This window comes from Rhyacophila brunnea, unplaced genomic scaffold (assembly GCF_057557595.1).
Source record: "Rhyacophila brunnea isolate RB1 unplaced genomic scaffold, BYU_Rbru_1.0 scaffold_213, whole genome shotgun sequence".
NCBI lineage: Eukaryota > Metazoa > Arthropoda > Insecta > Trichoptera > Rhyacophilidae > Rhyacophila > Rhyacophila brunnea.
Window position 1 is genome coordinate 32,396 of NW_028232875.1, and position 27,681 is coordinate 60,076.

The window sequence follows — 27,681 nt, forward strand, 5'->3', positions numbered from 1 at the left end:
GTCAAATTATTTAAATCACTTATGGCAGTAGAATTCCACGCATACTTTCTTTACCAAACAATACGCATCGCCAACAAAAAAGTTTGTTTAATGTATAACTGCCAGTTAAAAACAAATATTTATCATTTATAAATTGTTGTGAAAATGTCTAATATAAGTTTTTCTAAACTTGTCTCAATTTTTCGGAAGTCACCAAATCTTTGTGAAAAATGGTCATTCAGAGCTTTAATAATTTTACCATATTCTTCAAATTTATATTCTGGTATATTCAGCAACTTCAAAGTTGGAAAGTGGACCACGTTGTTATTCGATAATTGGCGAAGGAAATTCAATTGTCAATTTCAAAATGTCAGTTCAAAATGTCAATTAATTGAAATCCATTCAAACTTTTTACCATATCATGATCATATATTTTTTTTTCTTGCAAAGCGGAGTTAAAAGTATTTAAATGTGTTACGATGTTCAACATAGAAAATAGTGGTTACATGGTGTGAGACGAGACGCAAGGAAGACGTACTGAGATAATACATTATTTACAAAACAACATATTCTTCAAATTTTAATGTATTGTCAATATTTAAAAAAAATATATATAAAAAAGTTATTCGTAATCAGAAGTACAATTAATGATGGTGGGCCGCAAAAAATACCCGGCGGGCCACATGCGGCCCGCAGTTTTCCCCCCCCTGACCTAGAAAGTCATCGAGCCGCCACTGCCATGGCGTGTATATATCTTATGATAGTTTAATAAATCATTATTTCAGAACTGTTAATTATAACAGAATTGGCTACATACTGATCGGCCGATTCTCAGGGCACCCTTTCTTAAGGAGGATTGAGGCATTTTTCCAGCTCCTCACAACAGTCTCCCATCTTGCGCTTTTAGTGCTGCGAGTTGCCTTCTCCATATTGCCAGCCGTTATCTGTTTACGTTTAAACCTCTGCCCGCCTCTTCAGTTGCCTGTATCAGTTTCATACTATATCTATGAAGATCCTGTCATACGTTTTTATGGAGAGTTTTCCAAAGGGAGAGTGTTCGGGAACTTTAGCAATTTGAATGCGATTCTTTGTTTCTCTTTGCCGTCTCGTTAAATTTAACATCTCTGCCGTAAGTTTAGTTAGGGTGTGCAGTCTTTGATACGGCAACTTCTGTTCGTCAGGTACAGGATCAGGATCTCGGTGTAAATATCGTTTGAAAGAAGTTTCGTCCCCAGTGTCAGGATTGTGCGGCCATCACGGCAGCCGTCCGAGTGACCGTAGCCTCGGCACCACCGATATACTCAGTAAACCCAGCTCAATAGTAACCGCCACGCCTAGTCCTCCGCCGTCACCACTGATAGCCGTCACCACAGACTAAACTGACTATCTAATAAAGCACCTGGCAATGATGGGATAAGTAATCTTACCCTAAAAAGGCTCCCAGACAGAGGCGTCGAGTATCTAACAAACATACTCAAACGCCTGTTTAGAACAGCAATATTTCCCCGATGCATGGAAAATTGCTGACATCATACTCCTGCCCAAACCAGGCAAGAATCTATCCCCCAGAACTCCCACAGAACCACAGGCTAATTAGCTTGCTCCCCATAATGAGCAAAATCCTAGAAAGAGCCATAAACTCATGATTAAAAAACATTATACGAGAAAATCCTGATACCGGACGAAAAGCATGGATTCAGACAAGGGCACTCCATCAACCACCAGCTGTTACGTACCACAGAGTACGTTAAGGATGCACTCAACCATCACAAATTCACTATAGTACTGTTCCTGGACATATCGAAGGCCTTCGACAAGGTGTGGATCGAGGGCCTAATTGTCAAACTTTCCAAAGCAGAAATAGACCTCCAGATGATCAAAATCTTCAGTTCCTTCCTCACAAGAAGGCAGTTCTCCGTAAAATACCATGGAATAAATTCCACCATTCGGACCGCCAAAGCTGGAGTCCCCCAGGGTTCAGAATTAGCTCCTACGCTATATAACCTGTTCACAAGAGACATCCCCATCCCCTCAAATAGCTCACAAAAATCTTCCATGGTAGCCCAATAGGTTGATGACACCGCAATACTAGCTAGATCAATAAACCTTAACCACGCCATAAAATTAGTACAACTAGCCGCCAACAACATATCGACATGGTGCGACTAGCGCCACCATATTCTCAAACAGAAATAATATAATCTCAACATGCACAAAATATAATCCCATGGTCAGAGAAGTCAGAATAGCCAAGGCCAGATTAACCCCAATGATGGGAAAACGTAGCAAACTCTCCTTCAGACGTAAACTACTTCTTTACAGAGCAATAATCAGACCAATCATGACCTACGCCTGCCCCATCTGGGCACACGGTAGCTCCAACCTTATTAAAAAACTGCGGATAGCACAAAACATTAACCACAGATTAATCACTAAGGCTCCTAACTTCGTTCGAGGCACAACCCTCCACAGGGACTTAGGCATATAACTAGCAGTCAAATTCTTTACCTCAATGGAAAACCCCAAATCTCTCTATTAAAAGCCTAAATGACTACGATGTAAACATATCTGTACCCGAGAAGCATACGAATGCAAGTCCAAAACATGAAATGTTCAGGAGAGCCAAAAAACTATTTTATTTTATGTTAAGCCCTTATAAGTTTTAGAAATATTTGTACAGATTGATAGAAAAAATATGTTATGAAAATCAATTAATTTTGAATAAGAATTGTTTTTTGTTTTGTTTTTGTATATGTATTATAAGACATAGAAAAAAAATTATTTAAAAAGATAGTAAGGTTTTGAGTAGATGCTTATTTTTGCATTTTACGATTTGGTGCGACAAATTCTTGGGTGCCGATCCAGATACTAAAAAGATGAATACATTTAGTGGTAGAAAATAAAGGTGCTTAAAAATAAACATTTTTGCGACATATTCTAGCAACAAAAAAATATTTCTGCTTCTCTGCGTCTGCGTTTTCACTTATCAAGTATTTTATATAGACAATATTTGATTTTTTCTTCTACCGGAGAAATGCGCCGGGGCACAGCCAGCAACGTCTCGCGGCATACTAGTGTGCCGCGGTACAACGGTTGCGGAGCACTGATCTACAGGATCAATGTGTGTATAATACTGTTATGGTTAATGAAAAGTTAGAAAGCAATCATTATAGGTTATTAAGAACTCCAATGCAGTTATAAAGTTTTTTTTATTAACATTAATAAATCAAAAAAATTACAGTGCTACATAAACAATTTAACTTTCAATGTTCATCATTCAATGTCAAATTTTTGTGACCTATGTTTTTGTAAAAAAAGTGCAGTGGTTCTGGGATCCACTGCAACATTTTTTGCAGATCTGCAAACTAAGCGGTACTTAAAGGTAATGAATTGTTATTCACTCGGGGTATTACACTTGGAGTAGTCAAAACACCTCTCTTTTTTCTTCTTACGGCAAGTTGTTTGAAACAATTTTGCTGAAAAGTGTTTTTGTATAATAATATCCCACCCCCCCGGCATATTAGCGTCAGCTCGCAGCTAGACCACCGTGGATAATAGGAAATCCTCGCCATCAACATTCTCTTTTCGTACCTACCATGAAAGGTGATTGGGAACCAGTATAAAGTGATGCCATATTCAGTTATCAGACCAGATAGTTATTTCTTCCACATCATCTCCCATGTCATCATATATCCATTTAAGGATATAAGACGCCACTTCATTTGCCTCCCTGGCACCAACTGACTCATTCCACATACAGCAATATGCCTTTTCATTTATGCTGTCAAGAATGGTTTTGTTGAAAACCCACAATATTTTTAAAATAAAATGATTGGGCATTTGTCAAAAACGGACAGGGAAGATGATTTCAGAAAATGATGTCTTTGCTCGAAACTTTTTCGATTTTTTCAAATCGTATCGTAATTTTGCTTCGTTGATATGTTAATTTTTTTTCCTCGAGCTTTTGTTTGTCCGTCTCATTTGCATTTTTTAATTTTACCATAAACTGGTCACAGACATCACAGGTATCGTTAGCTGGTGGATGAAAACTCGAAAAAGTTGAATTTAGTAATGTTGGAACATCACGCTGATGCCAGCCTTTCTCCGTCAAGGAGAATGGTGAAGGCCGTTTCACTAGCAGGCCAGCAGCGGGGTGGAATTGAGAGAAACGCATGTTGTGGTTGCTGGCAGTAGTTTATTTTATCGCTATGCAGGGTAGTCGTTGGCGGTTGTAGACGCGGTTTTTGCTGGCTATTGGCTTCACTGCTGAAGGCTGCTTTTCTCGGCTGAAGGCTGAAGATGCTTATGCTCGGGGTCCGAGGCAAGAGAGTCAGGGCTTGCGGCTTGCCGATGCCGTCTTTTGGCTGGGCTGGAGGTGCTTGTCGCTCGGCGTCCGACTCCGAGGCGAGAAATGCTTGCTGGGCTGGAGGTAGATGCTGGCTTGGCTTCGCGTCCGAGGCAAGCAGAGGCGATGCTAGCTGTCCGGCGTCCAATTGAAGAGAGATTTTTCGGTCGATGCTGTTCGTTCGGCGTCAGGGGCAAGAGAGCTTTTCGCGCCCATCCAACTGATAGATCGTGGCGTCCTGTTGCTCTCGGTCGCGAACCTCTCCCTGTTTTACCGACGGATTGAGTAGTGGCGGCGCTAGCGGCCGTTTTCGACATACCGCGTCTGTGTTGGCGGAACCGTGGACGAATTTGAATTCGGATTTGAGTAGGCGGGCTCTGCTCGGACGAGGGTTGCGAGAACCGCGAAGAGTGGACGTAGGCTGTGGTGTTCTGGGAAAGTTGATGGTTCGGTCCGCCCTTTGAGGTAGTCTCCTGTCGGAGACCTTTATCTGGTATCAACGCTTACATTCAAATGATAATTCAAATTCAATTCCCAGATATTTTCTGCTGCCTCTCTCACGAGAATAATGACACTCATAATTGGGAAATGATATGATATGACTGACTATAGATTTTATGATATTATCATCCAGCTTATTTGCTGAGGGTGCCGACCCCTACCATCTGGAGGCAGAACCGTGCCCGTGCACTGTAGTTTTTATTTATTGCGAGGGTGACTGGAGGAAGTGTTGAGAAACATTGTCTTGCATACTCTTATTTTATTTTGATTCATCTCTAAAGCCAAAAAATAATACCTTGTTTGTTTTCTAATAAACGGCTTTGAATTATTCCTTAGCCGTAATCGTTAAATGACTTCAATATCTATTAATGACACAATACGTTGACGATGTAAATCCCAACTTTCCGTTTTCCAAAACTTCTCATGTGCTTCAATTTCTTTGTTGGTTTGTTATCAAATTACAGTCTCTCTGACAACGCTGATTGCATCTACTTTTCAATACTTTGGCCGGTAACCACTTACTGCTAACAGCAGACTTGTATTGAACTCCTGTGAGGCGTTTGGTTTTTGTCTGCTGTCTCTTCTATTCAGCCTGATTAATCACACGTTTTCTCCCAACTGATTTCTTTTGAGCTGATAATTCTTCCAAAATAAGAATATCAGTCTCTTCTAAATGAATGGGGATACGGATTTCTTCTAAATGAACCGGGGGAATAATACAGTGTTTATTGTCCGACTCGGTAGAGCTATTGATGGTCTATCCAGGATCTTTGTCAGAGTCGTATATTGGTTCAACTAATGTAAGCCTTGCTGAATTTTGATCCGGGTAATTCTTCGACATAAGGCAATTCATTTTCAGTCAGAATATTCAGTACAAAAATAACAATATTTTTAGTATTGTATGGATTGAAAATTATACGTGGTACGGATAAAACAGTATAAAGATCTAAGTACATATGGCAACATCGTTTTTTTTTCAAAATTTATAAATGAAAAATGTACTCACCCTGGGACATGCTTTGTACCTTTTGCGTTTCCTCTTTGAGAAGAAACAAGAATATAATGATCAATAATGATGCGTAAGTTTACTGATTCATAAGGATGCAAGTCCATGTACACCCTTCTGCTTCTAATGAGTTATGGTTGTTGCATCTGTATACATCATTGAAATTCCTTTATTCTCTAAGATAGGACTTGCATCTCTCTGCCACTGATAAACATGATCATTACCTATAAAGTTGTCATCAGTAAGTCATTTCTTTAAATTATGGACTTGCATCCGTATGCTTCTCGGGTGCAGATATTTTATATTATGAGATGGGAAAAGACAGGTCATTGCATCTACATATTTCCTACCATGTCTATATTGGCACTTTCATTTTTATAGATTAATGTTTTAATGAGAGTACAATAAATTATAATTACCATCATATGAATAGAGCAACTCTTTTAATATTGTCGAGTCGTCCATACGTGCGTCACAGGAAACAGTTTGTTTAATCTGAAATGGTTACAATATTTGTGTATTAGAAGGAAGGAGATTAAGAATTTTTATCACAAAAGGTCACCACATCAGCCAAAGGTCATTGTTGTCTCCTGTCGCTTGGATTGGGACGGTTCATTCTCTTACTCAAAGGTAGTAAAATATAATGAAACCTTGATGTAACGGACTGATTCAGACGAGTGGATGTTCATCTGATCCAAAACATTCGCACTCGTTACCGCTCGCTCCTGTTTATAAGATTGTTATATTAATAGGATAAAATTATATCAAAAATAATTGTTAAATTTTCCCTCCGGGCTAAGACAAACTGCACTGAAAACTGCTGCGTTTACACCACACACCACATTGACTCAGACTCTAGGTCATTAACAGCTGCAAAAATCACATTGTCATCAACTGTCAGAATAATTGTAGATCGTGAACAATGAGAAAAGTCTACCTATGGTATTCGGCCCAAAACTTCATATTATATTTTGTCATATTTAATAATATCGTCTATGTAAGTTCTAGTCTCGACGCAAGAAGACCGGCAAGCGACAGGTATTCTTGGAAACGCCATGCGGTGGTACAATGGTTAAAGAAGAAAATATTCATCTGTCAGCTCAAGTTAGGTGGACTGACCGACCAGACCAACGGGGACTTTATTAAGACTAGTGTAAAGTAGTTAGTCCAATATGACAATGTCGCAGTTCAGATGACTACAGGGCTTCAAATATATTCACTTATATAACTTAATAGGACAGATCTGGCGAACAGAAGTGATAGTATGATCAGTAGTGGTACTGATGTGCTCGTAGCGCTGACAACGGTACACGTATTCGTACGCATACAATCCACGAACCGAATCATTGTTTTGTGTTTACTGTACCAAAATTATAATTTAATGTTGCCATGTTTAAAAAGTTACAGCTTAATACTATTGTTATACTAGTGGATATGGAGAGCGATTTCAGATGTGACCGCTACACAAGTTGCGGCCATTCTATGCAGAATAGGTGAGACACTGCGGGTTACCGGCCACCTACCCAAATATTGCAAACTGGACATGACCACCCGGCCAATCTGAAACATGACGGGTGCAGGGCGGTAAAATGTCTGTGTAGACAGGCTATAAACCAAAAAACCAATGGTTCTTTATAAATGGTGTGGTCGGTAGGCGGTGACTTGTGGCGTTTATCCTGCTCGTGTAAAATGCCCATCGATTGACTGATATCCCAAAACTTGATTTTTGTATAACTTACATTAGGCAGTGACGAAAACTGATTATTTAAACAAAGCCTACCTTCATGAGAAATAAAATAAATAACCTAGACATTTTATAGGAAATAAGAAATACCAACCGTGGGCAGATGTATTTATTCTCCTTCTGTTTAATAATCTGTAAGTAAATATGGTTGACCATTCACGATGACCAATCAGGTGTCTGCTGATAGTGTCGTGGGTCCCGGGTTCAAATCCCGGGTCTGCAAGTGAACCCATAGTATGGAGGTTATAGGTTGAGCAAGTGGCTTATATAACATATCCCTCTCATAAAAAAACTGTTGTACAACCTCCACTCTGTGTCAATATGACCTTCTTAGGATTGAAGATCATAAAAAAACGTCTTTTTTCTGTTGCCTGCCTACCAATTACAGCCAGCCACAGCACAATGATGCTAATATTGCAGTGGGACCCTAGTTCGAATCCCGGGTCTGGCAAATTCACACGTTTTCTAATGTGTGTTTGATTATATTTGAGTTTGAGTATGATCCTAATGTTGAGCAAGTGGCTCGTAAATATAAAAAACCTCCATTAGGCCCATTTGATCGAACACGGTCATGTCATGTGATACCTACATAACTATTTTAGATTTTATCAATGCACTCAATTATTATTGGACTGATATATTAATGTCTCGGCTTACCATGGTATTCTTCCGCTTGATGTGCCAGATGAAACCTTCTGAGGTTTCTATCAAAAATTCCATGCTGTAAACTCGTCTGTAGTGTTGTTGATCATTGACGGTTGATGGTCTAAAGGTCCTCTATCTTTTAGTGCCTCATCAGGCTCTGCAGTTGGCCGGTTGAGTTAATGTGTGGTGCAGGTCTTCTCTTCACGTTCATGCCTGTCAACAAATGTACATCGTAATATAAGAACTTATGTTTAAAAAATTGTTCTCTGATGTTGACGTACAGAGATTTTTGTTGGTACTAGGTGTACTAGGTGCCTAACCTACGTTTCAGAGATTTTAGTAAATTGGCATTCAGGACTATATTGAATAAGAATGAATGTACTACGGAGATAAGAAAGTTATATTGGAAACACCATTGGGGCTCTGTATATATTTACCATCCGTTATCCAGATGCAATCAATCGCAGTGACGTCCCGTGGGGGTAGGCAGATTGAGCGTCGCTTGGGGGCGGAAGTTACTCGAAGGGCGGCAAATCGAGGAGAATCATTTGGCATATATATACAGAATTAGCTACCAAAACTTAGTAGGTACATAATAACGAAAATATCTTTCCATTAAAAAAACAGCTCACTGGTTTTATCGGGTTCGCGATATCTAGTTTACTTCCGTTGCCCTTCGACGTCTTTGGTGACCAGAGACGACACGTGCAGATTTGTGAATAATTGCAGTCTGATATTTTGTTAGTAATGTATCTATACAACACATTTCTTAGATAATGGACTCATGAAAGGATGATAAAAATACTGTCTAAAAAATTGAGCGGCGTTTTGGCGCTGCCTATGGGCGGCATTTTATCTAGGGACGTCACTGATCAATCGCCTTCGACTGTCTCGGCTGTCTGATGGTTAAATAATACTATTGAAATGGTAAATGCGGTATTTTAGAATATAGGTATTAAGAGCTATCGGTCATCTGGAGCAGTGGCGGCCGGTGATTTTTTGGATTGTGATTTTTGAGGTTCCGCTGGAAACTTACCTTATTGAAAAATGGTTGACATTAGGGAAATTACCTGTTTATTTCATATTTTTGATAAAACATGTTGCGAGTTACTTAAATGCCAATTGGTTTAGTTTTATTAAGAAACGATATATATTTCTTATAGACCATCTTAATCTATATAAGTACGGACATTATCTTTAGCAATTTGTACACTGTATGAATAATGATCACTATTATTATGAAACTGCACTTTGTGAAATAGTATTAAGATCATCAGCTTATCACTAGAATTCATGAATTAATAATTTTCTATATTATAAGTAACCGACATCATCACGCCAACATCATCAACACATAGGATAATGAAATATTAATTTTCCAGAAATGCGGTAGGTGTAGCAAAATTATTTTTATCTTCTCTGATTTAAATTGGAGTAGGTACACATAAATCCAAATATCTTGCCAATATTGTATTATATTATTTAACCATTTTAAATTTAGAAAATAATGAATTCTATTGTTTTTAGTTTTACAGGCATTTTACATACGAGATTGCTAAATATGATACTAAACATTATTTGAAGCATGAAAAGTAAGCTGTAGAGTCTATAATAACAAACCATAATTCAAATCTGTAATAATTGCTCTCTACTCACACCAATATGTTATTTTACCGGGTTGGCGCACAGTATTCTGGAACTTACGCATGGCGAAAACGATTAGCATGGTTTAAGTTATTTTATAATGGCTTTAGTTCATATTAAGCTTTGGGTTCAGGCCAGTGCATTGTCTGTATTATCGCCTATATATGGGCACATCGGTTTATGGTTTGCATTACAATAAGTGAGCGATAATATTAAAAACCTATAAAGAGAAAATATGATGTACAATGAGGTAATTAAATAGTAATTAAATGCTCAGCAGTCAACAAGTTGAATGGGCACGTCTTTAGCGTCCAATGTATTAAGCACATACCTAGTGCAAGCATGCATTATTCTTATATGCATAAGAGTCGTTTTACTATGTACGTATATCTTTACGTAGGATACGCCACGTAGCCATACTTGCTAAGAAGCTTCACAGCACGCTGCCAGCTGCCAGTTTGTCGCTCCAACACCGCCACCAATCTAAGTTACATCTCATTACATAAGATGTGGCTGCAAGGAGGCAGGAAGAATTGCTGCCGTTTGCCGACATTGTTTCCAGTCCACTGTCGACGCAGCTGCGTCCCCGCTGTCCTGATACAACCGTGGACGCGGTCTGCCCTCGCTGCCCTCGCCGGCGCTGCCGCATTATTTTCCTCCATCTTGGGACTCGGAAGGACCATCGTACCGCTGAAACTTCAACACAATAACTTTATAATAAATCTGAATATGAGGACTTTCTTTTTATATTTCTGTTATACACTATTATACAGAGAATAGCACTAATATCAAAATATACTTACCTATATTATATAATATATGTGTCGCTGAGTTTCAAAACCCCCTATAACACCTTTTCATTTTGTTTAGAAAGTCAATAAAAACTTCTCAGTTTATGGATAAAGGAATTATCGATGTTTTTCTTTTTTTGCCCAATGATAGATCATTTTTGGAAATATTTTGCATATCTATTTATATTGTATTCTAGTCCACTGATTAAATAAAAGACTTAAATGTTTGGTTATAGCGGGTTTTGTAAGTTACATAGTGTTATAGCGGTTTTTGAAATACTCATTGAAGGTTATAGCGTATTTTGTTAGGGAAACTTTTGACAACTTAAAGACGGAATCTTCCATTGGTGGCGCGTGGCAGGACGAAAAAGTTACATATTTTTATTTAATAAAGGTTTTATTCGTTTAAAATTAGTATTATAATTAGGTACATATTCTAAAATAGCAGTAAAATGAAAAAAAAATTGTCATTTTGTTCCTATTATTACAGGGAAATTTAAGGGAAAACTTTAATATAAATACATAGGTAATTAAAAATTAGTAAAAATAATTCAATTAAAAATACAATGCAATTTACATAAAAAACACTGTATGTATAGCATATTTTATCGTTGTCACAAAAATAATATAAAATAAAATATATACTTACATTGGTTTTAAAAAATATGAGTGACGCCGCCGTACTCTCATAATTTGACTGCAAACATGTTTCATTCATTTATTTTATATTTTACTTGAGAAAATTAATTGTTTGCCTTCTTTATTTTTTATAACATTTTTTATAAGTCGATAACATGTAAATAAGTGAGTCAAATAATCCGTCACCGCGCTGAGCCAGTACATCACCACTTGAAACATGTGAAAGGTATTTGTTATACTTATAAAGTAACTACGTTATTATGTGTAATAAATTATAAAACATTTCGCAGTACCTGCACATTGATGACATACAAGTGCTGTTTGTGAATGGCGTCATTGAAAAATGCTCCAAAATATAATAATTTACATGGTTTATCGTCGCGCATTAGTGTCTGACCAATAAATCGGTTTATGGGGTTTGGTGCTCACATGTTATGAAAAGTATCAAATTTAATATCAGAACAACCATTTGAATAATACTGTAGAGCTAAATATTTTCTTTAAAACAGTGGCGTGCTTGACAAAAAACTGTTTTCTTCACAAAATCATACTGAATATATTCTAAATAACATAACACTGCCACTGCTGAATATGTGATAAGTGATAAGGTGATAACGTTTACCCATCAAAAGGTTTTTATAGAGTTTTATACAGAAAAATAAACTTCATTTTCTCCTTGTTAACATAATTCAGGAAATTCTCCATGTCTTTATAAAATATTAAACTTTCTAGATCTCTCCAATTTTGCCCATAGTGTTTCTTTAACAAATTTTGGACATCAGCTATTTTTTTCTTATTTGCTACTAATCCTGGTGAAACGAGCGAAGGAGTCGCTAAGCCCACACGTTTTCCTCTTTTTAAAACCCCCTTCGCATTTAAAATTTCTGATCTGTACGATATTTCACCTTGCACTTTAATAATATTGGTTTTGTGTTTGGTTATGAAAAATCTCTTTGACTTGTTGAAAGGGAAATGCCAAGATCCAGTCGGTTTTAAATATATTTTTGAATCATGTTTCCAGTCAAACACCTCGATGTTTTTTTCCTAAATTCCAGACAGTTGAATTTTCTGCTATTACTTCTACATAGTTGTCTGGATCTACAATAATCTCCTTTTTCTTGAGGATTTTTTCAATGCGAGCAAAAACTCTATCTGGAGGGATATACGAGTGTGTGTCCAACAATTGGCATAATGAGCTCAATACGGTTAATATTACTTGGAGCTTTTGCGACTAGCCATTGACTGAGCATATAAATCATCGATGAGATTTTATTCTGTCCCCCGCAGCCATCGGTATATATACGATATGTACATATCTGTATTGCACAATCGGTGGTAAACGGCGCTGGAAATTTCGTTTGAACTTTTTGGGCGTTCATTTTCCGTCCAGTAGTATGAGTGCACATTTTCTTTCATCAATTTGTCCTTTGAACTACCTGTGACAATAGTAAAATTATAAAAATTCCACTGACGGCTAAAATATGCACTTTGATCCGGTAATTTCGGCAATAAGACATATTTTTTTGGCAGTCAAACGAAATTGACAGAGTGCCCTCTTTTTTTATTCTCAAAATTTCATAGAAAGCTTTTGCTTTTAGTTTGTGGATTCTCATTGACATGATGGCATTATTTTTAGTTGACTGACACTTTCCAGTCTTCATGAGTTCTTGGAACTCCAGGCACGTTGAACAAACATCAGTTCTAGGACTTCCGAACCCGATGTTGTACATTTTATTAAATATGTCCCTTAAATATTTTTGTTTAACTTGTAAGTCTTGTTTTTCAGCATTTTTTTTATTGAACATTAGCCATAACTTTCTCACACTCAGCTCAGCAGATAAATAAACGCGGCCGACCGACTTGTTTCTACAGTAATGTGGTTCACTTCCTTTAAAGGACACAATAAATTCGCACACTTTCACTTTTTTTCTAGCATTTTTAATACTGCGATGATCTCCGCCTCTATTTTCAACAGGCATGGTCCCACCATTTTGGAAATGCCTCTTTAGGATCCCTTGTACACGATCTTTTTTAATGACGAGTATGTTGAGAAGAGACGATTCACGTGGCTGGGACATGTATTCCGGATGCCGCCAAAGAGTGCGGCACTTCGTACCCTTGTGGCACAGCCTCAAGGGTTCCGTCGCCGTGGCCGGCCCTCCCTCACCCTGCAGCGATGCTACAAAAGCGACCTACGTGCTGCAGGTCTGACATGGCGGGAGGCACAGGAGTTGGCGATGGACCGAGGGAAGTGGCGCCAACTTGTGCTTGCCCTATGCCCCAATGTTGGGACGTGACAGGGTGAAAGAAGAAGAAGAAGAATGTTGAGAAATGATTTTCGGCACACAGGAATAAGGTCACCACTGTTGGATAACCGCACAAAGTATTTAATTGACATATTTTTATGTGCACTGTCGGTCTTCTTTTTTTAACCTCGGAACTTTTGCAAAATTTTAGTATGAAAGAATCCTGCCGGAGTTTTTCAGTATTTTTGTAAAAAGCTTCGAAAAACAATCTTGATTGCTGATTTCCATGCATTTAAATGGTTTTGTCGCATGTCCACAAGTAGGGAATTTAGGCAAACTTTTCATTTAAAAAGATTCATATCTGAAATTTAATGAAACAGTTAATTAGCTAAAATTTGCAGATAACGTATTTAGTAACTTTTTATATTAATTTGTATCTGGGTATCTGTAATATGGGTATCAATATTTAGCATTAGAACGAGAATTTTAAATGGTTTCGTGACAATTTATTCTTTGTAAAAAATATATTAGAGAAAAGAACAGTTTTAACCAGTTCATAATTGAGTTACACGCCACTGGAAATTCAAATGAATACCCGCGCATTTTTAACACATTTATGTCTAATTTAACTTACCATTTTCGGCGTATTTCGTTGACTTTCCAAGATTTTGGTTGGCTCAACCTCTTCCTAGCTTTATTAACTGGAGATTTAACCATATTTATAAGTTCGTCACACATTTTAAGACTATAAATCGAAAGAATATCAAATCAATAAAAGAGAACTCCTACCGCAACTCACAACATAAATGTACTGGCGGCCATGTTGCATTTCGTCTGATTCTCGCTTCTTATTGGTCAGTTGTGTTATAGGGGACTTTGAATGTTGTTATAGCGTGAATTGATTGACACATTGATTTTCTTTCATAAATGACAGTCAATCGTAGCGGACTTTGAAAGACACAATAAAATTTTCATGTAGAGATTTTAATAACGAATCCATTGATATATATCTCAATTATTTCAAAAAGGTGTTATAGAGGGTTTTGAAACTCAGCGACACATATGGAAGTTGATATGTTATTTTATAATACTATTATCACGAAAGACACATCGTCGCTTTAGGATTGGTTTGTCGAATAGACCAAATGTCAAATGTCCAGGAGACGAAAAGCAAATTTCATTATCCTATATTTAAATACATGGAGGTATTTAAATTGTTCTTTCACAGCATATGAATACTGTTTTCATTAAAAAGCAATTTAAAGAAAAGGATGGTTCTGATCCATTTAGATACAAAAAAATATTTTGCATTAAAATTTCGATTTCGACAAAAACGGATATTCGACAAATAAATCCTATAGCGACGACATGTGACATGGCATACTCACAACACCTCCTTAGTTTTAGTGTGAGATTCCTTTTAAGTCCTTAGGCGAAGTGCAGTCCATCAGCATACTGCAAGATAAAGGAAAGAAAACAAATGAAAGGAAAATATTAACGAATCTTATTGACCAATCAATTTTTCCGCCCCTGTGCATACAGTGAATTCACTACCAGCTACTTACATGACAGTAGAATTAAATATAATATTACTTAAATGTCATATGCAGACATACTACCTATTAGTTTGTCGGAGAATTTATTCTAATACATAACCTTATTAATCTATGTCCAATACCAAGGATCAGCAATGCTGAACACTTGTGCGTTTTCAATCGGATCTCTCTTCCATCCCTGCCTCTATCCCCACAGGACATCGCCGGGTCTGAATAAGCGAACTGACACAATTGGTATTATATTATCATATTTTTTTCATAGGATTCATCATATATTATCATCATATATCATATATTCATCAGATATCATAGGATTTTCATTGGAGGATGTTTGGTGGAATTTCTACATTACTTGAAAAATACATGTTTTCCAACTCCGTTACAATCGTTTTAAAACAAGTCTTTTGTTAATGCTACAACAATTGATTTATTCACTGAGCGTTAAGTGCATAGTTGTCTAGCAAATTTGGTGCACGTAGAATCAACAACATTAGGAAAGATGAGCGAAAGCAAACACATACAAAGTAAGTCATATCTGGAAAGTTGTACATATTCAGTTTGCCATATCACAGTTCACCAATCATCTTATATATTTCTATAAAATTTTGAATGGTTCAAAAGTAGAAAATTTGTAAGTAGGTGCCCGTATCAGAAATGTGAAAGTATCAAGTCGTATCTGATAATAATGACAGCAATATTAGGTATCAAATGTTTGATCTCAATGCTATACAGCCATCCTCTTTCGCTACAAAAGCTCGAGGCAAACTGTGAAATGGTGAAATGTAATACGTATGTATTACATTAGTAATGTAGCCTTGTATTAAAAAATTTTAAATGAATTATTCCAGACAGTCATTATAATACAGAATTTATTATTATTGTTGATATACCACACAAGAACCAAAAAATTAGATTAATGCAGGTTGCTGAAGAAAAGAAAAACAGCTGATTTTACTATCAACTTGCAAGATACGACATACTTATTTTCATTCTCACTTCGGTTTCTACTGTATCTTCGAAGATTGTATTTTGAAGTAGAAGCTATTCTCGAAGGATGATTGAAAATTGAATGGTGACCGAGTGAAGTCTGAATGGTTTATGAAATTGGTGCGATTGTAGAAGAAAAACACTTGTAATTTTAATGAACGTGTGTGGCGTGATGAATCGGCTAAAACTAATGAAATACAGTTTCTCTGGACACAGTGGGAACTCAAAAAATTCAATACACAGCATCCAATCATCATATTCGATGTATATAATATCATAATCGCCTGTTTTTCTACAGCACTTCCTATAATCACTGTCATACCATCGTCTGGCTAACGAAGGGCAAGATCCTTCAATGTTTATTTTTGTCATATAGAAAACGAGGGACAGGACTGATAGCATACAATCTGGATAAGAAGAGGATTCTCCAGATGTCGTCTGCGATGCACATGTTTGTACGGCTAAACCAGAACATCGCAAGACCCTGATGCGATCCTGATCTGATGCGCGTCGCCTGTGATGGAACGGAATGGGGATCGAAATCTGGAGGGGACCCTGATGCAACCTTGATGCAACCTTGATGCAACCCTGATTTGATGCGCGTCGTCTGTGATATAACCGAATGGGGATCGAAATCGCTTTTTTCAAAGCGTGGTGGCAGGCAATATGCCATCTAATAAATACTTTGGTTTCGCCGAAAAACATGTGTTTTATTTTAATAATAAATTTTTTCACAGCAACCATGATCTGATGCACATGTTTGTACGGCTAAACCAGAACGTCGCAAGACCCTGATGCGATCCTGATCTGATGCGCGTCGCCTGTGATGGAACGGAATGGGGATCGAAATCTGGAGGGGACCCTGATGCAACCTTGATGCAACCTTGATGCAACCCTGATTTGATGCGCGTCGTCTGTGATATAACCGAATGGGGATCGAAATCGCTTTTTTCAAAGCGTGGTGGCAGGCAATATGCCATCTAATAAATACTTTGGTTTCGCCGAAAAACATGTGTTTTATTTTAATAATAAATTTTTTCACAGCAACCATGATCTGATGCACATGTTTGTACGGCTAAACCAGAACGTCGCAAGACCCTGATGCGATCCTGATCTGATGCGCGTCGCCTGTGATGGAACGGAATGGGAATCGAAATCTGGAGGGGACCCTGATGCAACCCTGATCTGATGCGCGTTGTCTGTGATATAACCGAATGGGGATCGAAATCGCTTTTTTCAAAGCGTGGTGGCAGGCAATATGCCATCTAATAAATATTTTTGTTTTCGCCGAAAAACATGCGTTTTATTTTAATTATAAATTTTTATACAGCGACCCAGATCAGATACACATGTTTGTACGGCTAAACCAGGACATCGCAAGACCCTGATGCGTTGCAAGAGAGAGCATCGCAAGACAGTATATGCAAGATAGAACATGGAAGACACTATTGCAAGACCGAACATGCAAGACCGAACATGCAAGACGAGAACATCCAATACAAGAACATCCAATACAAGAACATGCAAGACAGAACATCGCAAGACTGAAGAAGAAGAAAAGGTGTATGGCAAACGGTCCGGAACCGGATGAAGCGCAATGAAAACGCTTTCTTCAAAACGTGCAGACATTCGTTGTCAATAATTCATAAATATTTTATAGGGTTTATATTAGTGTCTCAAAATGCTTTTATTTCTCTAATACAATTAATTGCTGTTTTTGTTCCAGAAAAATTACAAAAAAATAGGCTATTGGCTATATTGACACATTTTATTTTTATAGATTAATGTTTTAATGAGAGTTATAAATTATAATTACCATCATATGAATACAACAGATGAGTAGAGCAACTCTTCTTTTAATATTGTCGTGTCGTCCATACGTGCGTCACAGGAAACGGTTTATTTAATCTGAAATGTATACAATATTTATGCATTAGAAGGTAATTTTTATCCCAAAAGGTCTACACATCAACGTCACTCAAAGGTCATTGTTGTGTCCTGTCGCTACATAAATTGGATCGGGACTGATTTGGTTTTGATTTGGGCAAGCGGATGTTCATCCGATGCAAAACATTCGCACTCATTACCGCTTGCTGCTGGATAATAAGATTCTTATATTAATAGGATAAAATTAAATCAAAAATGATTGTTAAATTTGGATGTTTTAAATTTTCCCTAGGGGCTAAGACAAACTGCGCTGAAAACTGCTGCATGTGCACCACACATCGCATTGACTCAGACGGACAAAGTCAGTTTGGAGATGCCAGATGTAAATCGCATTGTCTATCCGTGTCGCATTGACGGATATATGATGTAATGCACACCTGTCGTTACATTTTACAGTTCCGGGTGTCTCACTCCTTGAATGAAACAAATGTTTGTAAAAATCTCATCAACTGTCAATATTGTGGATCGTAAACGGTGAGAAAAGTCTAGCTATGGTATTCGGCCCAAAACTTCATATTATAAATATTATGTCATATTTAATAATATGTCTTTGTAAAATCTTGTTAATAAGCCCATAGGAACATCAGAGGGGCGGTGCGGAACATTTTGCATTGGTTATTATTTTTTATCTTAATTTTATAATAATAATTTGTGTCATCGGTAAATAGTCATTGTTCAATTTGGCTATTTTAAACTGCTGAAGAAAGTAGCGCAACAACAGAACCAACCGATTTCGTTTGATGTCCATTAAATGGAGGTTTTACTGTACTGTTTAATTAAAAATATGGGTACTTGTATCTCAATACAAACCTTTATACAGCTGCTACATGGTGTCGTGCACCTATTCACTGAGTAAGCCGTACTCATCCCTGCCGTCCAGTTTAATCTTGTCGACTGGCAAAATAATGAAGAATTTTAACATTTAAAAATTAAACATGTAATTTAAACCAATGGGGTGTTTATTATTTGTGGTGGAATACCATAAAAGTACAAGTACCTATATATAACCTATAAAAATAGCATTTCATGTAAATATGTTTTTTCTTCATAATGTAGTAATTTATATAGCAATGCAGGGTGCCAAAGAAAAATGGTTCATTGTCAACACGTAAGAATATATAATCAATAGGTACATTCGTCTCTGTTCTGGCAGAACACACTAACTGGAGAATACTAGTTTTGAGTAGTTTGACTTTGAAGTTGTTAAAAGGTTTTAAATAATGGTCTATCATGTTAGTTAATTAAGTAATCGTAAAAAGGATGACTTTAAAATAAAGACTGTTTATTTATTAAGAAGGTTTCCAGACGGTAAAGTTTGAAATAAGGAACATTTTGGTACTAACTTAATATGTCACTTTTTCGAATTAATGTCTTCTGCCAGAACAGTGATGATATTATTGTGTCTTTGGTTTTTTGCTCTCAGCTGAGTGCTCATCTTACCTTCCACACCTTAAGTTTCTGATATGTCATGGAAGTTTATATTTTGCAGATGAGGTACGACCCAATTGTGATGGAGGTAAAGTCTGGATGAATTATGATATTGATACAATTGTGGAAGAATGAGTGTGAGCAAACTGTTCTGTGCGCTGTGATGAATCTGTCAAAACCAATGAATTTTCGGGACATGTGGAAACTCAAGAAACAATATTATCTTAATAATATGTACCTACATTGCATAATATTGTAATAATTTCATTCTTAATTGGATTGTAGGTATTGGTCTCCACAAATTGGAGGATATTTTTACAAACAATCGTTACTCATTGACACAGCATATTGGCTTTATTCCAAATCGAGCAATAATAAATTGCTGCGGGTATTGAAGAGGCTTTGGTTTCTTTACGCACTCGGCACTGCTATACTCTAACCGAAGGCAAGATTGTTGTTTTCTTATTTATTCAGATCGTCCATGGCCAGCCGGATTGAAGGAAGCTCAACTCCGGTAGAGATGCAGGACACATCTTCGCTGAGATGGAATGGAAATATCTTTAATATAATCTTTTCTAGCAAGTGCATAGCTGGGGGCGGACATGTTTAAAGGAGAAAGAAATTCATCTGTCAGCTCAGGTCAGGTGGACTGATTGACCGGACGAAAGGGGACTTTATTAACACTAGTGTAGTAGTTAGTGCAATATGACCATGTCGCAGTTCAGATGACTACACGGCTTAAAATACGTTAAAAAACATTATGAAAGTGGACCACGAGCGTATATTACAATAATTCACTTATATTTAACTTAATAGGACAGATCTGGTGAACAGAAGTGATATTATGATCAGTAGTGGTACTGATGTGCTCGTAGTGCTGACAACGGTACACGTATTCGTACGCATACAATCCACGAACCGAATCATTGTTTTGTTTTCACTGTACCAAAATTTGAATTTAATGTCATGTTTAAAAAGTTGCAGCTTAATACTATAGTTATATCTACTAGTGGATATGGAGAGCGATTTCAGATATGACCGCTAAACAAGTTGCGGCCATTCTATGCGGAATAGGTGAAACACTGCAGGTTACCGGCTACCTACCTAAATATTGCAAACTGGACATGACCACCCGGCCAATCTGAAACATAACCTTAGGTAACCTTAGATTATTATTAAAACATATTTACATTTTACAGATTTCAATAACCTTAGATTATTATTAAAACATATTTACATTTTACAGATTTCACAGTATTACAGTAATGTACAGTAAAAACAACACAACGATTCGGTTGGTCGATGGTGTGCGTGTGGATGTTTAGCCATACTAGTGGTACTAATTACCTGGTGGTCCATGTGCTCGTAGCGCATACAATCCACGAATCATTGTTGTATAAACATTATAATTTAATTTTGCCATGTATAAAAAGTTACAGCATAATATTATTGTTATACTAGTGGATATGGAGAGCGATTTCAGATGTGGCTGCTACACTACATACACAAGTTGCGGCCATTCTATGCGAAATAGCTGAAACACTGCAGGTTACCGGCTACCTACGAGGGTAGTCCCAGAAGTACCAGACGTAACAAAGAAAACACAAAAAATTTAGGAAAAAATATTTGTATTTCTCTACGTAGTCTCCTTTTAGGTCGATACACTTTTCCCAGCAATGTTCAATAGCTTTGATACCCTGTGTATAGTGAGAATCGTCGAGCTCCTCAAAATAGCCATCAACCGCAGACTCCACCTCTTCATTGTTGGCAAATCTTTTACCACCGAGCCATTTTTTCAAGTTTGGAAACAGAAAATCCGAGAAGGCTAAATCTGGCAATTAGGGTGCGTGAGGAAGTAATTCGAACTTTAACTCATTGATTTTGGCGATCGCGATAACGGATGTGTGAACTGATGAATTGTCCTGATGAAACGAATTTTTCCTTTTCGCCAAATTCGGTTGTTTTATATTGATTTCATCACTCAAACGCTGCAATAAGTTTGCATAACATGCGCCGTTGATTGATTTTCCTTTCTGAAGATAATCAATGAAAATTACCCCACGCACATCCCAAAAAACTGACGCCATGACCTTGCCTGCAGATGGAACTGTCTTCGCCTTCTTTGTAGCCGATTCTCCCCTTTCAGTCGATTATTTTGACTGTTCTTTCGTCTCAGCTGTGAAGTGATGGACCCATGTTTCATCCATGGTTATGAATAGACGCAAAAACTCTGCTTTATTGTTGTGAAACTTCGGAGTAATCGCGGCACCCACCTTGCGCACAGCTTTCTCGTGTCCAAATTTTCAGTCAATGTGTGATGTACAGCACTTTTTGAAATGCCTACCATGTCTGCTAGCTCGCGCAATTTCAGTCGACGTTCATCTAATACCATTTTGTGGATTTTCGTCACCATTTCTGGCGTGGTCACCTCATTTGGTCAACCACTGCGATGTTCGTATTGGCAGCTCGTCTGAGCTCGATTAAACTCAGCCACCCAATATGTTACTGTTGTAAACAAAGGAGCAGACACCCCCAGAGTAGAATCTAGTGCCGCTTTGATATTGGTTGGACTGAAGCCTTTCAAATGAAAGTATTGTATCACATAACTATGACCAATTTTCTCCATGCTTACAAATTCACTGAGAGCGTTCACTGTTGATGGCTGACAAATAATTACTGAACAACGTAGTGTCGTCAGATTTCAAACATAGGCTTTATAAGGTTGATACTTTATATCAGTATTATATTATTCTTCACTTTGATTCAACCAAAATTGAACTAGAGTTTTTGTTTCAATGAATTATCGCATGATAATTCTATTTTTCCTTTTCAATCCAAATTCATCATCGTTCATTGACAAATGGATTTTATCAAGGGCCTCACATACTGAAGCGGGCCCCCAGGCCAGTATCTTTGGCAGGCCCACCTACCTATCGCTGAGATTAAGGGCAGTGTGGTGCTCTAAAGTAGTGTTTCCTAAATTATAAACGGGAGTTATCATTTAAGTATATCAATCATCATATAGATAACCCATCAAATTGCAACGTAGAACCACATATTTAAACTATTTAATAGTCCTGAAATAAAGTAGCACCGCGCCTTTTTTAATTGTTATAAAATTAGTCTCCATATCTATATCAGGTTTGCAAACAACCTTTATAGGATTATTTTTTTTATGTAGTTTATAACTAGCGGCCGTTGTATAAACTATGCAATTTGCAAACTGCAAACCTGTGGCTACATTAATTGTGTTAAACTTTTCGCGCCTCCCAGTTTGGAAATCGCTGATTTAAACAAAGCCTAAATAACCTAGACATTTTATAGGAATTTACCATCCGTGGGCAGATGTATTTATTCTCCATCTGTTTAATAATCTGTAAGTAAACATACGACACCCACTGTGGCCGCGCGCAGCTTAAGCGTTGGACTATCACGCCGTGAGTCCTAGGTTCGAATCTTAGGTCTGGCAAGTACACATATTGTTTTTCAATTTGTGTGTGAGTCAGGGTATGGACCTAATAGGTTGAGCAAGTGGCTGACATCCATTTCTCGTAAAAAAAAAACAAAATCTGTTAATACAAACCTCTACTCTGTGGAGGCCCATATGATCCTATTAGGATCGGACATGGTCGTTCCTGTATTTATTCTCCATCTGTTATAATAATCTGTAAGTAAATGCGGTTGACCATGTTCACGATGACCAATCGGGTGTCTGCTGATAGTGCCGTCGGTCCCGGGTTCAAATCCCGGGTCTGCAAGTGAACCCACAGTATGGAGGAAGTTGAGCAAGTGGCTTATATAACATATCCCCCATAAAAAAAACTGTTGTACAACCTCCGCTGTGTCAATATGACCTTAGGATTGAAGATGGTAAAAAAACCTCTTTTTTTCTGTGCCTGCCTACCAATTACAGCCAGCCACAGAGCACATTGATTCTAATAATGCAGTGGGTCCATGGTTCGAATCCCAGGTCTGGCAAATTCACACGTTTTCTAATGTGTGTTTGGAGTCAAGAGTACGATCCTAATATTTTGAGCAAGTGGCTCGTAAAAAAAAAAAATCTGAATAGATACAACCTCCATTAGGCCCATATTATGATCTTAGGATCGAACACGGTGATGTCATGTAATACCTACATAACTATTTTAGATTTTACCAATGCACTCAATTATTGTGATATAATAAAGTCTCGGCTTACCATGGTATTCTTCCGCTTGATGTGCCAGATGGAACCTTCTGTGGTTTCTATCAAAAAATCTATGTCCCCATTGGCATTTTTCTATGCTGTAAACTCGTCTGGAGTGTTGTTGATCATTGACGGTTGATGGTCTAACGGTCCTCTGTCTTCTAGTGCCTCATCAGGCAATTTAGTCGGCTGATTGTGTTAATTGTGACACAGATGTCGATGAATTTAACAATAAATTCTTCTTATGTCTTCTTTTCTCTTCACGTTCATGGCTGTCAACAAATGTACATCATAATATAAGAACTTATGTTAAAAAAAATTGTTCTCTGTGTTGACGTACAGAGATTTTTGTTGGTACTAGGTGCCTAACCTTACATTTCAGAGATTTTCAGGACTATTATTGAATATGAATGAATGTACTACGGAGATAGGAAAGTTATATTGGAAACAGCAATGGGGCTCTGTATGTATTTACCGTCCATTGTCCAGATGCAATCAATCGCCTTCGACTGTCTCGGCTGTCTGATGGTTAAATAATACTATTGAAATAGTGAATGCGGTATTAAGAATATAGGTATTAGAGCTATCGGCCATCTGGAGGACTTCTGTCATCATAAAAACGCTAGGCTGGTTAACATACCACTTACCTAGTGAAAACATGCATTATTGTCATAAACCATTCATTCAGAGTCATTTTACTATGTACGTATATCTTTACGTAAGGTACGGCATGTAGTTATGCCGTAGCTTGCTGAGACGCTTCACAGCACGCTGCCAGCTGCCACAGTTTGTCGCTCTAACACCGCCACCAATCCAAGTTACATCTCATTACATAAGATGCGGCTCCAAGGAGGCAGGAAGAATAGTTGCCGTTGTCCCGCGTCCCCACTGTCCTCATACAACCTCGGACGCGATTCGCCCCCGCTGCAGCAGGCGCTGCCGCAGTATTTTCCTCTGCCTTGGACTCGGAAGGACCATCGTACCGCTGAAAATCAATACAATAACCTTATAATAAATCTCATTCCATGTCAAATAAAATAATATTCAAAAATAAAACACTTGTTTTCTTTAAATCTGCCAAAGCCGGTCCCAAGCCCGGTTGCAAAAAGATGAGGGAAGAAATCTAGATTGTATTTTAATTCTGTACTTCTAGTGACATCTCTTTTTTTTAGAAATAAGTTTTATTAGTCCACGACTAAGGATATTTTTTTAATAATACATTTTAGAAACGTAACATTTATGGTATTATGTTCATTTCCACACGAGTGAAATTTGGATTTTAGATCTTTTTGTCAGAATAAATTACTAATTTCAGCAACAAAAACAAATTCCACTATCACCACTTTCATATTATAAATAATCAATATTTTCACGAAATTGAAATGTTTGTAATTTTTTTTTTTTAATTATTTTCCTATTACATATACTAATACCTATTGGAATAGAAAAATATATTATATTATGACCATAAAACAAAAAAGGCGATATAACCTCCACTCACCAGAGGCACCTAGCGGAAAAATACGAAGTTTGCAATTTGAGACAGATTTTTTTGATAATTTACGATTTCAACTGTATTAATTAATTAAGATTTGATATAAATAAAAAGGATTTCAAGTTATGTACTCATACACATTTATGTTTTTTTTATAAAAATCGATTTTCTTTAAAAAAAATATTAAAACTCTGAATTAGTCAAAAATATCTTCGATAAGACACGGAAAAATTAATAAACTAAATCTTAATAATATATATACATAATATAGGTACTTACTGTTTATACGTATAGAGCAGACAATATGTTTCTCAGGTGAAATTTATTTGCGGCGCGCAAATATTGACATTGACAGTTCTATGGAAACGTTTTGTGGCGTTAAAAAATAAATAGACATCGGTTGCGCGCGCATACTTAAAAACGCGATGGAAGCGGCGACGGGCGCAAACACCAATCACCAATCATCGTATCACGTGGTCATTTGAATATAAGCGCGCGTAACAAAATATAACGAGAATATTAACTTTTTAAATGCTGTCGGTACTATGCGGATATAAGCATCACTAGGGTGTATAATTTATTTTAATATACCCACTGATTACTCTGTTTAAATCAATCGTAACATGCGGCCCGCGCCGCATGCGGGGCGGTGACTACGCTATGATTGGATAGATAATTTGATGGATAAATAACGGGACACGTATAGATCGGAGTAAGCTTCTGCATTAAGATGCATTGTCTTCGATACCGAAGTAAGTGAGAAGAATGACTTTCTTAAAATGTCACTTTAGAGTTCCGCCTAAGCACAACTTTGTATTTAAAGCCTCAAAAATGAACTAAAGACGATATCCTGGAAGTGAAGGTGAAAATTGGAGAATTTTCGTGTAGGCACTGACGCATCCTTCCGTTTTGTGGATCGGTTGCGCGCGCACACTTGAATATTCGAACGAAGCGATGCCGCATCGAAGCGGCGACAGACGTAGCCTTCGCGTCACGTGGTCGTTTGAATTAACCGCGCGCCCGCAGTAAAGAGCAAATTATAAATTTATAAAATGTTGTCGGCACCCTGTGCGAATATAAGTATCGCGCAGGTGTATATTTTATTTTAATATACCCGCTTATTACTCTGTTTAAATTAATCTTAATTCCGCCGCGCGCAGATGCGGGGCGGCGATACGTCATGATTGGTCTTCGGTTTTCGGCCAGGATAGACAGATAAATGACGACATACCGTAGATCGAGTGAGCTCTTTTTTATATCTAGGTAAGTGAGAGGATTGGCATTGTTAAAATATTATTTTACAGTTTTGCGAATGCGCACATCTGCTTGTAGAGCTTCAAAAATGAGGTGAAACCGATATCCTGGAAGTTGAGGTGAAAATTGGAAAATTTGCGTGTCGGTAGCGACGTATCCCCATCATCGTTGACGCGGTTCATTACCAAACATCTGGAAGGAGGGCGGGCGGGGATTGTCTTTCGTTCGTATCGGACGTGTCCTGCGCTGATATTTTCTCATATGTTTCTACTGTTTCATTGCTACTCGTTGTTTCTATTACTATGCTCTCAATTATTGCTTATGATGTCTGCGGGTTTGGGCTTCTCTTTTTTTTATGATTTTTCAAGGGGGGGTTTACTACTTTTCTGGTTGAATATTTGGGTTCTCCATTCAAGTTTTGTAATTACGGCTTATTGCCGCCATGGTTTCATGTCGGGCGGGTCCTGCGATGCTGTCTGATTTGTTATTAAGATTACCTATATAGATTGTTGGGTTCCTACGCATTGTCATGGTGTATTCCGTACCTATGTTGTAAGTAGCTACATATATTTTGTCATTGACAAGGACTATTGAATGAAGCCCCTTTTCGTGGCCGTTCTGAGATTAGGTAAGTAGGTTACTATATAAGAGGTATATGTCGATAGGTTCCCACTGTCCTGTCGTTTAATGGGAATTAATATTCCGAGTCGAATGAATTCACGAATTAGGTAGGTACCTATTAACATCGGCGCATCTGCTATTCTATGGGCAATTAGGTAGATACGCAAGCCTGCTTTCGGCTCACAATAAATGCTGATACTTCGATACACACCTACCCTGGATAGCTGCCGTAGCGGCAGTATGTCATCAATGTTAATTATTTCGATCATAAATCGACGTTTCAATTCGAAACATCGCAGGTATCGTGATAATGCATTCATTATCCAGAGTTGCGATTTAATATGACAGGTGGCGGCAGCAGCAGTGTCGCCTCGCGTCGCGCGAAAATTCTGCAATTTGAAACTGAAGTGGCTGATTTTCCAGAAAATACCGAAGATATTGATTTTTACCACTCAAAATCGTCATTTCAGTTTTAATATATTCAATAAGCGTGTCCCTCGTCATGTTAATTGTGCCGAAATTCCTTCGTTGTAAAGTTTATTTTGTTTTTTGCAGTTCGATGTTCAATATAGGGGCAGATTGGCAATGCGCGGAGGAGCGATTTGTTAGATTCATTTTGCAATCTTAATATAACTTTCTTATTACTCGATGGACAACGTTAAAACTT

General features: G+C 37.5%; 1 protein-coding gene across 2 annotated transcripts; it reads right to left on the bottom strand.

Moving 5' to 3' along the window:
- Positions 1–3,176: 3,176 nt before the first annotated feature.
- On the bottom strand, positions 3,177–26,032 carry LOC147070536 (uncharacterized). 2 transcript variants are annotated; one of them, XM_085949308.1, is made up of 10 exons: positions 25,419–26,032; positions 24,477–24,629; positions 23,657–23,916; positions 18,841–18,924; positions 17,900–17,991; positions 14,929–14,995; positions 10,285–10,560; positions 8,233–8,433; positions 6,251–6,326; positions 3,177–4,814 (listed from the first exon to the last, which is right to left on the bottom strand). In XM_085949308.1, exons 8-10 carry the CDS (start codon positions 8,293–8,295, stop codon positions 4,240–4,242), a joined length of 714 nt encoding a protein of 237 aa, XP_085805434.1. In that variant the 5' UTR covers positions 8,296–8,433; positions 10,285–10,560; positions 14,929–14,995; positions 17,900–17,991; positions 18,841–18,924; positions 23,657–23,916; positions 24,477–24,629; positions 25,419–26,032; the 3' UTR covers positions 3,177–4,239. The 2 variants fall into 2 exon arrangements, with proteins under 2 accessions (XP_085805434.1, XP_085805433.1); XM_085949307.1 differs by having other exon boundaries at positions 3,177–4,826; positions 24,363–24,629; positions 25,419–25,764.
- Between the last annotated feature and the right edge of the window lie 1,649 nt (positions 26,033–27,681).

Coding starts and splice junctions, on each gene's coding strand:
- LOC147070536 (XM_085949307.1), bottom strand. CDS start 8,295: ATGGAATTTTTGATAGAAACCTCAGAAGGTTTCATCTGGCACATCAAG. Junction 6,327..8,232: donor TCAAGCGGAAGAATACCATG/GTAAGCCGAGAC, acceptor TAACCATTTCAG/ATTAAACAAACTGTTTCCTG. Junction 4,827..6,250: donor GTTGCTCTATTCATATGATG/GTAATTATAATT, acceptor TTTGAATGTAAG/CGTTGATACCAGATAAAGGT.